Source organism: Salarias fasciatus, chromosome 22 (assembly GCF_902148845.1).
Source record: "Salarias fasciatus chromosome 22, fSalaFa1.1, whole genome shotgun sequence".
NCBI classification, from domain to species: domain Eukaryota; kingdom Metazoa; phylum Chordata; class Actinopteri; order Blenniiformes; family Blenniidae; genus Salarias; species Salarias fasciatus.
Genome location: NC_043765.1, coordinates 11,269,185 through 11,283,097, shown reverse-complemented (window position 1 = coordinate 11,283,097; position 13,913 = coordinate 11,269,185). Strand labels below are relative to the sequence as shown.

Sequence of the window (13,913 nt, the reverse complement as noted above, 5' to 3'; positions counted from 1 at the left end):
AGCAGTCTGCAAAGAAAGTGACCACAGCTGAAGCCAGTCCAGCCCTCAGCGGCAGGCTGCGACCGAAGCCCAGCCGGCTCCCTCTGCGACTGTTTATCACCGGAGGGGAAGAAAGGAAAACAACAACAACAACAACAAAAAAAGGACACTAAACGGATCGTTTGTACACACTCACTGAGGACTCCGTGTGACTGCTGCCGCGGCTTTGCTTTTTTTTTTTTTGGACATTTTACAATAGCGCACGGGAAGAATCTATGAAGACGCAGACACGTTTTTCACTCTCCACACCAGGTAAAAGCGCTTTAGAATCAAAACTTTGTTTCTGCTGAAACACCACACAGGTGTGTGTCTGTGTGTATATCTGATGGTAAACGATCCGCGTAAAGTTTTCTGGGGGGCTTTGCTGCGCTCCGGCGCTCCTGCAGATTAATTAAGCGGTTTTTTTAGTCGCAGCTGATTCTCTGAGCCTTAATGAGGAGCTGCGTCCAGGTGGGGCGCAAATAAAACTACTTTCCATGAGCAGGCTCTCCCACCGCTACCTGTCTTACTAATCAATCAGTTTTAATCTAATTTAATCAGTTTTCTCCTGAGCACACACCAGAACACCCCCCCCCCCCACACACACACACACACACACTGTCTCGCACTATACTACTAAAACAGTGTTATGTAATGACACGCTGTTGCGAAACTTGAACATCTCAATAGCTGCAAATAAGATTGTTTATTTAACCTTGCAGCACTTTGAAGGTGTAAAACAAGCAGTAGTGTGTTTTTATTTCCAGTCTGGTGCGTAATGACCCCAGGAGGACTCTGCTGATTGCTTTCGTTACTCGGGGTGATGGGTGTTCACACCTTCAGCTGGTACTTTCTTCCCCCCCCCCCTGCATGAATGATAGGACATCATTTGCATGATTAACTGTAATTACCTGTGCATCCATTACATGCGGACACGGAATGGAAGCGTTCCTCCTCAGACAGAGGTGTGATTATTTTAATTCCACTCATGGATGCGCGTCTCTCCGCAGACAGCGGGAACAGAGAGTGATCTGCAGCCCCCATGCCGGGCATCAGCTCCACCGCGCCTCGTTATGAAAACTGGGACATGGACCACCTCGACCACTACCAGCACTATTTCTACGACGACCACGACCCGGACGAGGATTTCTTCAAGTCCACTGCGCCGAATGACGACATATGGAAGAAATTCGAGCTGGTGCCGACCCCGCCCATGTCTCCCATCCGGGCGGTGGAGGGGTCCGGGAGGGTCGGGCTGCTGCACCCGTCCCTGGGGGACAAGCTGGAGTGGGTGTCCCAGTTCCTGGGGCAGGAGGAGCAGCAGCAGCAGCAGCAGCAGGACCTGCCCTGCAGGCTGGCCACTGCCGGCGACTCCATCGGCAACCTGAGCTCCATCATCATCCAGGACTGCATGTGGAGCGGCTTCTCCGCCGGACAGCAGCTGGAGAGAGTGGTCGGGGAGCGCTGCGCCCCCTGTCCCGGGACGGCCAAGGTCCCGTCCCCGGGGAGGGCGCAGGGCGCTCCGGCGGACGCCGCGGCGCTCGGCAGCCTGGCGGCTGACTGCGTGGACCCGGCGGCGGTGCTCACTTTCCCCTTATCCGGTGGATGTAAGAAAGCGGTGTCTTCTGGGTCGGAATCGCACAGCGACTCATCAGGTCAGTGCCAGATGAAATCTGAGTGTGAGGTTTGACTTACTTTCACTGCCTTGCAGTGTTACTACATAACATGTGGTTAAGTCACAATGTTATCCCCCTCTAGGGATCAATTTAATTTAACTGGCCGTGTATTCGTCTTTCATTCAGATCGTATTCTTTCCCTGAGTCAGACATCAGATGCCAGTGAAGGCATGGCACATGATGACTGCATTGCGTTACCTTGGTGCATGCAACACATGCTTGAAGCCCTGAGAGTGGCACGCCCATCTAAACATCTGGTGCTTGGCAGGGCTCCAGCAGACCAGCTGCTGCCTCTCCATGCTCCTCCAGTCTGACTTATGATAACAATATCCTCTCCACGCTCCCGGCTCCGATTTGACATGAATTCAATAAAGGGTATTCCTTATTGGAAGTTTATGTAACAAGAGGGGGAAAAGCAGGGAGGAAAATCTCCCCTTTCTCCTCTCTTGTGTCTCACCTAGATTTCCCCCTTACTCAAGACCTACTTCTTCCCTTTTTTTTTTTTTTTTTTAACTCCCTGAGCCCATATGATTGGGTCCAGTATGTAGGCTGCCATGTGATGCTGAGCTGGGACCATGCATAATGGTGTGTGGAATGTCACAAAGGGAACTTGTTGCTGCATTCCTGCACTCAACAGGCTGCGGCGCCAATTGTGTCAGTGGGTGGATTTGGGCCGAGCCAGCCTGGGCTGTGAATAGAGCGGGATTAGCCATTTAGGAGGTCGCCAGGCCTGCAGAATTCTTTGAGGGGAGGACTTCACGCCATTTCAGGGGATATGTGTAGAATGAGACGCATGTATGTTTAGACTTCAATGCAGAGTGTTTGACAGAATTCATTCTGTGCCTTTTAACGCCAGATGTCATCTTTTGTCAGATAAATGTTGTGGAATAGTGCTGGCACCTCTCACCCCTGAGCTCTATTTCCAGCTTTCCTCCGCTGTGATTTTCCTATTAAAGCTACTGTATTCTAAGCTGTCAAGATATGTGAAAGTATAATTATTTTAACTGCTTTTCACTTCACAAGAGCTTTGGAAATCCCCCGGGGGGAAGAGTCTAGAAGACCTCTCCTCATGTTTAATACCCCAGTAAATGAATCAAACAGTGAAAATGTGCAGAGCATTGAATATTAGTGGGCTCGTTTTAACAAGTCTGAAAATTGTCGATTTGCACCCGAGCGCTTGTTAACCTAGCCTGTCTCTTCCTCTTATCCTCACTGTATACATGAATGAAGAGAGGGAATTTCCACCCAGGGAGCTGATCTCATGCACTGATGATTCAGAGCGTGAGTGAGAGTTCGCATTCTGTGAAGTGCAAGAGATCATTCAGGTTTTCTCGAGGTTATGGAAAGTTCATTTTTGCAGAAGCGATTTATTGGCTTGTGAAGGCAGGAGGCTCAGACGAGTGGGTCCAGTGCCGCTCGCTCACGTCTGCTGTGAACCTTTTTTCCCACCTTCCCTGTCATTTGCAGTCTGAGTCAAATGTTACTTCTTTCTACTAATGTTTTCATTTTTTTCTTCCCCTTTCTGACAGATGATGATGACGACGACGACAAAGATGAGGATGAAGAGGAAATCGATGTGGTGACGGTGGAGCACAAGCAGCAACGCAAACCTCGCCGACTGGTCAACGCCCGCAAGCCGGTGACCATCACGGTGCGCGCCGACCCCCTGGACCCCGGCATGAAGCGTTTCCACATTTCCATCCACCAGCAGCAGCACAACTACGCGGCGCCCTCCCCGGACACCCTGCCGATGCCGGCCGAGCCGCCCCGGAAGAGAGTCCGGCAGGAGACGTCTTTCCAGGCGACGCAGCCCCACCTGACCCCTCACCACCACCACCACCACCACCACCACCAGCCCCGCCCCGGCCACGCCCCCCTGAACTTAGACAGCAGGAAGTGTCACGGGACCGCGGCGGGAATCCGATCGGAGTCGCCCGACCTCAGCGCCTCGTCTCCTACCTCCTCCACGTCGCCTTCGTCGCCCCCCTCCTCCTCCTCGTCCTTCTCGCATCACCCCCAGAGCTCGCCGTCGAAGCCCCACTGCGTCTCCCACCTCTCCAGCCCCCAGTCGTCCGATTGCGAGGACACGGACAAGCGCAAGGCGCACAACTTCCTCGAGCGCAAGCGCCGCAACGACCTGCGCTCACGTTTCCTGTCGCTGCGGGACGAGATCCCGGGCCTGGCGGACTGCCCCAAAACTCCCAAGGTAGCGATCCTGACCCGGGCCACGGAGTACCTGCAGCAGCTGCACGCCAGCGAGAGGCAGAAGGCCCTGGAGAGGAAGCAGCTGAAAAGCAGACAGCTGTACTTGCTGCAGAGGCTCGCGCAGCTCAAACGATCCTGAGCGACGCAATCAGCTGTCGCCATGTATACACACACACACTTTCACGGAACTGAATGGGACTAGATGAAGGAGAAAAGACACTAATGCTCACTTTGAGGTGGTCACGTTGGAATTGTGCGGGTGGATTTTGTTTTGTTTTTTTTTTCCCCCTGTTTTTGTTTTGCACATTAGCTTCTGAGTGATTGACAAGGCCACGAGCCGTCAGGACAGCAAGCTAGGGACTGTTTATTAGGAGGCATCTTTACGGGCAGATTAATATGTCCGTGGCCGCACAAGAGAGATTTGTCCAAGTGTTATGTTTCCCCCGTTGACAAATATTCCAAGCTGTTGCTTGCTATAGGAAAGCCTGCTGAGACTGCAGCAGCGTTTGATAAACTGCTATAATTGTGCTGGTAACTGCTGCACTGGTCAGGCGCATTGGCTGTGATGGGACTTGTTGTGCTTGCACAGCTGTGATGTCTCCCTGAAGCTTCTTAGTGACCCCCCCCCACTTCAATGAGCCTGCTCTTTAGTGCTTGTCACATGACTTGTGAGTTTCAAGTTGAGTCCCGTTTTCCCTGCTATTTCTCATTTTCCTTCCAGTACTGCATCTTATATTTCCCAGTTCTCTCTTTTTCCTCCTCCGTTTGGGAAGTTTCTAGCCTCGTTGGAGACCTGGGTCATACAACAGCGATGCTACAACTGGAAGGAGGCAATTTTATGCTGCATGTCTGGAATAGATGAGGTTAAGCCCCGACTTCTCTCCCTGCAGGTTCCATTCATAACTCCAGCGTTCCCTTCTTGCATCACAACTGTCTCAGCAGCAGAGTGCAAATAATAACAGCTTGTTTTTGAAGCAGTATTTTGAAAAAATAAAAAGATGAGTTGCCATGCAGACATCTTTTTTTTTGACACCATCAAAAATACTAAGATTCATCTCTCCCTTTATTGTTGTGCCATGGAGATCAGCCAAAAGGTGAATGTCGGCTTCAGTTTTCAAAGAATGGCTTCGATCTACGTTTGTGCGACAACAAAAATGCCATTGTTTGCTTGGAGTTGAAGCCCATTGATTTTTTTTTTCTCTTCATCTTGCTATCTGATATATTTGGGGTTTTTTGCATTTTGATGTAATGCCTTTAGAAGCCTTTCAGTGTATGTAGACTATCCAGTTGGATGTTATGTATATAGAACCCGTACTGTACAGTCCCTTCCAAAACCAGAGGTGTCTACTATACTCATCCTAGTTTTTGTTAAGCCCTGTGTCCTGAATCGGGGCCAAGCTTGCTGACTTTTCAAAGATAACTCAAAGCTTCTATTTTTGTTAATAAAATTATTATTAAAAAAAAAAAAGTTGAAATAAAACACTTTGAACATTGATCACACTAGCCACTTTGTCACATGTTATTTTTTTTATTTTTTTTTTTTTTGCAAAGCCTACTTGTTTGACTGTTTTCTGTCTCCGAGGTCTCTTTCATTTGTACGAGTCAGAACTGACAAAAGTTTTATACTATATTTTCCTACCGTCACGTTTCAGTGTGAGCTAATGACTGTTTTTGTTATTGTAGCAAACAGGACTTTACTGGTGGTTGTGTGCTGAAACTGAGATGTGGGGCTTTTTTTTTTTTTTTTTTTTTTCCTCCCTCTGAATTGGAAAGCACCTGAACGCTGCTGCATTCAATCCAATCACTGTTCCTATAGCACTCTCTGGCGCGGGTGGTGCAGAGGGGGTGGGGACTTAAGAGGATCTACCGATTAAACTTGGCGGCTGTGTGTAGCCTTTAGTGACATCAATGTTAATGCTTTCTCCGTTTTTTTTTTTTTTTTTTTTTTTTTGCAAGCCTGGTGCTCCCTATTGTTCCATAAGCCATGCGACAGAACACTGTAGCCCTGGATCTAGTACTGTAAATGACTAAATCATGACAAGTAGCATGCCCAGCTTTACCAGCACTCAGGAAAATCCATGTAGCCTCTAGCTCTCGCAATAGGGCCGTAGGCTATGCTTGAAAAATATTAACACCCTCTGTATATATAACATACCCTCTGCAGCCACTTCAGAGATAATCGAGTGATAGATTGTTTGAAGAAAACAATTTCCCTCCTCTCAGAAATGTTAATCATATCAGCACAAGCCACCAGTAACCCTATTTGAGTTTTCCCATTAGAGTGCACCCACAACAGTGGTTAGTGGTTTGCATGTTTGTTTTTTCAAATCGTGTACTGGTCACTGGTTTCTGCTGCTGCACGGTCATAGTAGCAGTGGATATTGCTTTGGGAGTTCAACTATGGTGATATTTGGAGCCTTGTCTCAGCACTTTGTTTTTTTTTCTGTACCTCATAAGCCTCTATGTAAGAAAAGTATGACAGAAAATTAATAAATTTCATGGTTTGACATCATAAATGACATATCCTCATGTCGTTGTTACGTGTGCTTATTGAAACAGATTTCCAAATATAGAAATGTGATTATAGCATCTCTTACTCTGAATCTAAATCTAGTTGGGGAACACAATATTCTCCATTGAAACCACTTGTATGAGTGAACAGATATCTCTCCTCCCTCGTCCAGGAACCTATTTGTTTTCATCAGTCTCCCAGGTAACCCAATCGAAGCATCTTCACCGTGGCCACAGGCATCTTTGCTCACTGCTGCAGCGCTCTCACAGTTTCCATAGAAACGATACTAACTATACTGAAATCGACCCTATAAATTATTTTATTCACTGTATATGTAACCAACAATCACATCAGCTCACACATGAGAATCTAAGGTCAAATTAATTCATGATGACCTCTGAATTATTTTTTTTTCAACCATAACTGCACATAATGAACTGTGATTATTCCAGGGAAGCTGTAATCAAAAATGTTTCCAATAAATAAATTGAATCACAAAAACCTGACAGAAATCACAGAACGGCACCTTAACCAGCGTTTCCACGGCAACGGCTGCCAGTTGCCTGGCAACAGATCCCTCCCCGTCGTCTCGACGTCAACGGCGCATGCGCGGATCGTCAGCTGGGTGCCGAGGAGGCAGCATCATGGCGGCGTCCACCTTTGGCGTGCAGTCCGCGGTTCGCAGAGCGATCGTCCCGTCTTTGGTGGTGATTTTGGGAGCTACCGGTACGGGCAAGTCCAAACTGGCTATCGAGATTGGAAAACGGCTCTGCGGAGAGATCATCAGCGCCGATTCCATGCAGGTAGGAGCCGCGTTAGCGCGAGGAAATCCGCGAAGAGTCCTTGACATGGCAGCCATTATGCTTCGAATGACACTCGATTTGCTCACAGAATTAAAGTTTAGCAAGCTAAAACATGTACTTATTTGACATAGTAATGTAAGTTGGACTTTAAAGAAACAGACTATGATCGAAATTAATGTTTTCCTTGTAAGACGTCTTGGGAGGCTAAGTGATATGTGCTAAGATACCGGAGATTAGCTAAAATAAGACGTCAGAACGTCGTTTTGGTGGTATTTTAGATTAAATCCGATCATTTATGTGCAACATCTGCAATAAAAACCACTAAATAAACCGTGATGTGTGTTGGAGCTGCGGGAGAAACGCGTTTAGACGTCTGATCTGCTTTAGCTTTAGCCAGATCGTGCTGAGACAGCTGGAGTCAAATTCTTCATATTCATGCTCATTGTGAAGGATTTCTCTTCAGGTAAATGTGTTTAAAAGTCTTTAATGAACATCCAAACAGGCGCCAGCTTTCCTTAATGCACTGTCTTCCCATGTACCGACCTCGAGTCTGTCCATACCTCTGCCTACAGCGAGATTCTAGTTGTTCAGAGATGATATCAAAACGTACGTTTGGTCGATCATGGTGCCAAAGTCATCTTTAATGCAGTTTTAGTAGAGCCTTGTTTTTCCACTTTCAGTCTTTTTGATTTTATTGACACCTTATTAAAAGGGTGACAATCTCAGTTATTTTCATCATTTCTATAAAGGATTTGAACAGAAGCTGTTGTGTGGGTTTGGGTGGAAGGTGTAAGTCGTCTGTGTACTGGTAAAGGTTTATGTCAGAGGATGTTTACAGACTTATTGTTGGAATATGTGGAAGTATATGCAGTAACACAGATTTCTGTTTACGTATTTTTCATTCATTGCACCCTTTTTGCCCTTTTTTGACATTCCAGTTATATGTCAGTGTTGCATGAGTCTCTTGTGTTGCTATAAGGGAGAACATGCTGACTACGATTCATGTCTTCATGTTTCCGGCTGTTGTAATGAACGTAGATATTAACTGCAGTGTGTCACTCAGATGCACGTGTCAAAGTAGTAGCATTTAAAAAGAATCATGCCTGTTAATTTCTCCCTCTCTCTCACCCTGCCTTTTGGTTCTCAGGCTCTGTTGCCACAGCAACCAAAGGGCATGCACATAGAAGAAAAGGGTTGGGTAGTGGTTAGAGTCTCCGGGTCAGCCCGGAGCACAGCGCCTATATCCAGTGACTCCAGCTGCTCACATCTGCAGCAAAAAATCCAATAACTGATCCGATCCTGGAATATTCCTTCCTGCCCCGCCCCCACCATTACCGCGCGTCGTCCTTGACGGCGTGTCCCTGCGGGGGAGCGCCTCTCCCAGCAGTCACCTGGTATTGGGTAAACTGGGTTACACTAATAACATTTCAGCCTAGAATATCTCGGCGACCAGCAGCTCGGTTGGAGGGAAAGAGAGTGGCCTAGTTAGAGCACGGCAGCCCCAGCCACAATCTCCACAATCCCCGGCCTTGTTGCCCCCCCCCTTGGCGTGTGTGACAGTAAGAGAAAGCCAGAGAGACACGCAGACATGGAGTGAGTGAGAAAGAGACTGCTTATGTGAGAATGAGGCTGTGTATAGGCTAGAGCCGGCCTGTGTTGTCTTTGGGATAGGAAACAGTCTGGTCTTGTTTGGGAGAAAGCAACATTGTGCTGAGCTGGTGCACATTCAGCGCCGTGCTGCGCCGGCCCGGCAGCTGATAGTGAATGGGCACGCTGTGGCCACTGGGAAGTGCCCATTGTTCCGTCCAGAATCGGTTCCCACACTCCCTAACTCTCCTATTGTGCTGCTATCACCCTCCCTCCTGCCCCCGGCCCATTCCCCCCCCCCCCCCCCCCACCCCCCCCCCCCCCCCACCCCACCCGGCCCACAGTTCATTGGACATGCAGGAGGATATTATTCCCTCATTAAATGAACATGCTATCTATGGCAAACGCACAAGTGCCTCGCTGTACTGTCACTGAATGAGGAGCTGCCAAATAGTGTGAACCCGTGGTTTCCCAAAGTGAGGTCCAGGGACCAGCAGGGGTCCGTCAGGAAAAAACAAAAGTGGCGATTTGAAGTTGGACAGCCTTCATTGCTTCCACCAAATCACTTAAATATAATAGAATCCTCCAACAAGGTGTCTGAAAGTCTGAAAGATCCAAACTTAACCTCTTTTTAAAAGACAAGAATCTCAAGCTATTCAGTATTCGAAGTGGGTTAGTGGAACACACAGCATATGTTTCACTAAAATTAACTCAATGCCCTTTTTCCTCTTTGATTTCTCGTACATTTCCTTGTCTACTCTGAGCAAACTGGACACTTTGTACCATTTCAGTTCAACTTGCTTGTTTTTATTGATTGTCAACTCAAGTAAAGAGTTAAAAGGCTTCATTTTTTGCTGTTTATTCTCAAATTTTGTGTTTAAGTATTAAGTATTTAAGTATGAAGTGATGACAATTAACACCTCAAACTTAAAGAGCTTTTCTACTTTGAAGCATTTTTGCACTCTTGCCTCAAAACATTGCGCAGTGCTTTACATCACATTAAAAACACTGCAATGTAACAGTTGCAATTTTGCAATAATCTTGACCTGAAACTGTTCTATTATTTTCATCTCAAATTTTCTGCCAGAGTGTAGTAGCATGCAGCCTGGGGCACTTTTGGGAAAAAAGATCAAGTGTGAAGCAGTGACGGCTTGTCTTAAAATATGAATGAAGTGAAGAGTGGAAGCGTTTTACAGGTGGTTTTGGCAGAGCACTTGAGTTGTCCTGCTAATTTGGGCACTTTAAGAAATATGTGTCAGCAGTAATTGTACGTGAAGGTGAGACACTCCGACTGTTTGACAGGGACAAGATGCAGGATTTAATTGGTCAGATCAGGCCTGTGATGAGCCGTAATGGGCAGACATTTGTTAATCAGGCGTCACCTCCGGGAAGAAGATGATTCATCATGGCCTCCCTGACTGGCATGACTTTGCAGAGGCATTAGTGGTGATAAGAAACGGTTGACTTGGGTGGCGGCGAGCAAGGTAGACCGAGTGACTCACGGGAGCGGAGCGAAACATTACAGCAGTTTACCTTAAAGCCGCCATCGTCATTTATCTGCTGCTGTTAAGTGTGCTGTGGAGTTCTCCATCATGCGCTTAATAAGTCAGTGCCGCTGTCGTGTGTTTGTGTGTGTGTGTGTGTGTGTGTGTGTGTGTGTGTGTGTGTGTGTGGGGGGGGGGGGGGGGGGGAACCAGCCCTCCCTTCAGGGAAAGTGCAGAGTCACCTATGTGATCAGATTGATGTGTTACCTGGGTTTATACACACCATGAATATCATCCCATTCATTCAGTGGATCAATCCCATAATGCTTTGCATTGAGACATTGGCTGTGATGTGGTCGTGACCAGTTACTTTGTTGCCATCGTTTTTCTTAGAAAGTGTGTACAGGCATGTGCACAGAGCTGAAACAATAACACACAACTCCAAGTTCCATTTCCATTGACTGATTGGATCGTTTCCAGTCATAATTTCGATCGGATGGGTCCGCTCTGATCCGGGATGTGTTGATGTCAGGTCATCTTAATCGCAGGGGCTTTCAATGTGATTATTTATGAACTATGTACCCTGCAGCTTTATTGTCCTGGAAGTAGTGAGCTGCCTCAACCCAAATAATAGAACCCATCACAGAAAAGTTCATGGTTTTTTAACCCCTGGAAAATGTAATTCCAGGATAATTCCCCCCTCTCAAAGACAATTCCTGGATCTTGGGGCAATACTATCGAAAAGGGCATGTACTTTTGGGGAGATGTTTGCAGGGATATTCTAAAAACTCTAAAGCTGTTTGCCGGCTGTTTTCCGTATGATCCATCATATCATTCCATCTGTTGTTATTCCAAATTATTGTGCCTTGATCTATTTTAGCATTTCTTTTGCTTTGGATCCACCTTGCTACTAGAGCTCATGTCATTCTCAGTGCTGTTTCAAAGAACCTCTTTACAGCACAGCCACAAGCAGTGGACACAGGAAATGTTTTCATCCCTTGAAGTAATGGACCTTGAATTCAAGATCGCAGGTGCTTCTGTTTTAGATATGACCCCCACAGAGGGTTCTATGTCCAGAGAAAGTCCCTGGGTTTTTTTTTTATTTTGAAGGCAAACCAACCAACCAGAACAGCCCTCTTCGTTCTATTTTTTTCCTAATTGATTGAAACATTCTTGCTTTGCGGCATTTTTTGTTCGATAGGTGTGCATGTTTTTTGGTCAGCATATTATTTATGCTGTACTGTCAGATGATAAATTAGTGCTACTTCATGCTACACTATCATGCACTTCCCACAATGGGTATTAAATATGTGGTTTTCGGTTTTTCTGTGGGCTTTGTTGACGCCAATCTGTGGCTCTGCAACAACTCTGCGGTGGCTCCAATGATGCATTTTGTTGCCTACAAATCCCAGCAGCTGTCAACAGCAAGCTTTTTCTGTAAAAATCCTTTGGAACGCAGACCTCACCCCAGATTCATTCAGTATTTTGTTAATTCGAACGCACGTTCTGTTATGTCAGCACCGAGCAGCCTCCTACTGCAGGTGATTAATGTGGAGTAGATAATCTCATCAGTCAGTAAGCTCACCGTGGATAAATCCAATAAAAGAGAAGCCTTGCTGGAAGAGCAACTTTAATTTGACAGACTCTTATTATTTTACTAAAAACAATGCAGGTTCTTCTGCAAGTCTCCTGTGTGAAGGCAGGAAAAAAAAAAAAATCCAGTTTGTACACAAATGAACATTTCTGTGTTGCGCTTTTCTCACGCTTCCTCAAAGACCCGTGCGCCATGAATTAACTAACATATTGTTGCCGCTGTGTTTGGCTGAGTGTGGGCGTGGCCGGCCGGATCGCACTGAAGGGCCCTCGGAGGTCCTCGGGAGCAATGTAACAGGTCATGCGCACGCAGGCAGCCATTGCTTGAGTTGGCCTTGTGTTCGGGAGCGCTGGTGGCCGGCGACCCCGCGCTTCATACCTGTGTGAAGAGGGCACCGCCGCATTCTGTGGAGGTCAGCCCGGGCGGTGAGAAGCAAGGCGATTTGTCAGGCGGATTCACTTTGTGCCGAACGTGAGAAATGAATTCCTGAAACGGCGGGAAAGCTGTCATGTGTCGTCTCGGCCCTCACGGGGTCATTAAAGTGAAATGATGCAAACCCGGATTCTAAAAAAAAAAAAATGTAAAACCGAGTGCTGATTTGCCTCCTTAGCCATAAATTTAAGCTGTGATGGATAAACTGCCGTGGTTAGGTGAGGATGAACGAATCAACACACACACACCAACTGCGTATTTACGTATTAAACACATCCTGCAGCCAGAAACTGTGCAGCTATGTGTAATATCTTGCTAATTTGCTGGCAGTCATCCTCTCCTTGTCTTTCCTCCTCATGGTTCATGTCTCTCTCTCTCTCTCTCTCTCTCTCTCTCTCTCTCTCTCTCTCTCTCTCTCTCTCCCCCCCCCCCACTGCTGTCTCCCCATGTGTCTGGAGCGGCTATGACCTGTCTAGGCTTTGACGTATCTGCCTGGATCGTAACTCAGGCAGTGCTGCCTCCCACATCCCATTTATGATGCATCTTTCTAAGTAATCTAAGCCGGTGTGTGAGAGAGAGCGAGAGAGAGCCAAAAAGGAGGGCTGATTAACTCCCGTTTTTCCGTGTGTGTGTGTGAGTGCAGTCTGCGGGTGTGGTGATGCGGTCACCGCTACAGTACGGCATCGAGGGAGAGGAGGATAGCCGGATGGAAGAGGAAGAGGAGTTGGGGGGGCGGCGAGGCTGTGGCATGAATGATTTATTAGTCTGGCATTACTGGGCCATTCCCCACAGAGAGACGGAGGAGAGGAAGATGGAGGGATAAATTGTTGAAGGATGGTGCCTTGAGGGGAAGGATAGAAGGGACGGAGAGAGAACGGGGCCGATAGGTGTTCCGCTCGAGAGCGAAGAATTCAGAGAGGAGAGCAGCGGAGCGGTGTCAGCTTCCAGTCGATGTTCATGGCAAAAGGGTCAGAGGAAGGATGACCTTCACCGTCCTCATGTCCGATTACTGCTGACAGCACTTCTCCTCATTTTTACTTTTATCTGTGGTGGAAAAAAAAAACATTGAACTGTAATTTGTGTCAATTGAAACAATGAAAAGAATTCATGTGAATATGAAAGTGTTGAGAATTGTACACAGAGATTTAATGAATCTTAAATGTCAGTCAAAATGTTGAATTTCTTTCACAAAACCAAAGTGTAGACTTTAACATATTGATTTTTAAAGGCACGTTGTGTCATTATTTTTCAACTTTATCCACAGTCTTATTCTTTCTCTCCCAACAAATTGGACTTCTGGCTTCATTGTCAGAAGCTAAACTTGAACTCGTAATGTAAAATAAAGCAGAAAACCCACTTTTTTTTTCCACCATGTACTGTTTCCTTTTCTTACTGCGGCCCTAATGAGCTGTCACTAACCCTCAAGTGGCTTGATTTGCAGTCAGTCATGAGATAACGGCAAAAATACCGAACAAACTCCTTCAATTAGCGGCAGAAGCTAGAGGGCCTGGCGAGCAGTTAGCAAGACAGTTAGCTTAAAGAGCTTTTTTTCCCTCCCTTTGCGATGAATCTATTAATGGGATGAATTGATGTACAATACTC

At 46.7% G+C, this 13,913-nt stretch overlaps 2 protein-coding genes across 3 annotated transcripts in view; both read left to right on the top strand.

Annotated features, from left to right (window-relative positions):
* Positions 1-228: 228 nt before the first annotated feature.
* myclb (MYCL proto-oncogene, bHLH transcription factor b) lies at positions 229-6,399 on the top strand. The gene is made up of 3 exons (XM_030119921.1): positions 229-291; positions 1,029-1,673; positions 3,224-6,399. Exons 2-3 carry the CDS (start codon positions 1,061-1,063, stop codon positions 4,036-4,038), a joined length of 1,428 nt encoding a protein of 475 aa, XP_029975781.1. The 5' UTR covers positions 229-291; positions 1,029-1,060; the 3' UTR covers positions 4,039-6,399.
* Positions 6,400-7,043: 644 nt separating this feature from the next.
* The window catches only part of trit1 (tRNA isopentenyltransferase 1), a 29,762-nt gene continuing 22,892 nt past the window's right edge, over positions 7,044-13,913 (top strand). For both annotated transcript variants that reach the window (XM_030119918.1, XM_030119919.1), the window contains exon 1: positions 7,044-7,214. In XM_030119918.1, coding sequence (XP_029975778.1) covers positions 7,056-7,214 — 159 coding nt within the window. In that variant the 5' untranslated portion in view covers positions 7,044-7,055. The remainder of the gene's footprint in view (positions 7,215-13,913) is intronic.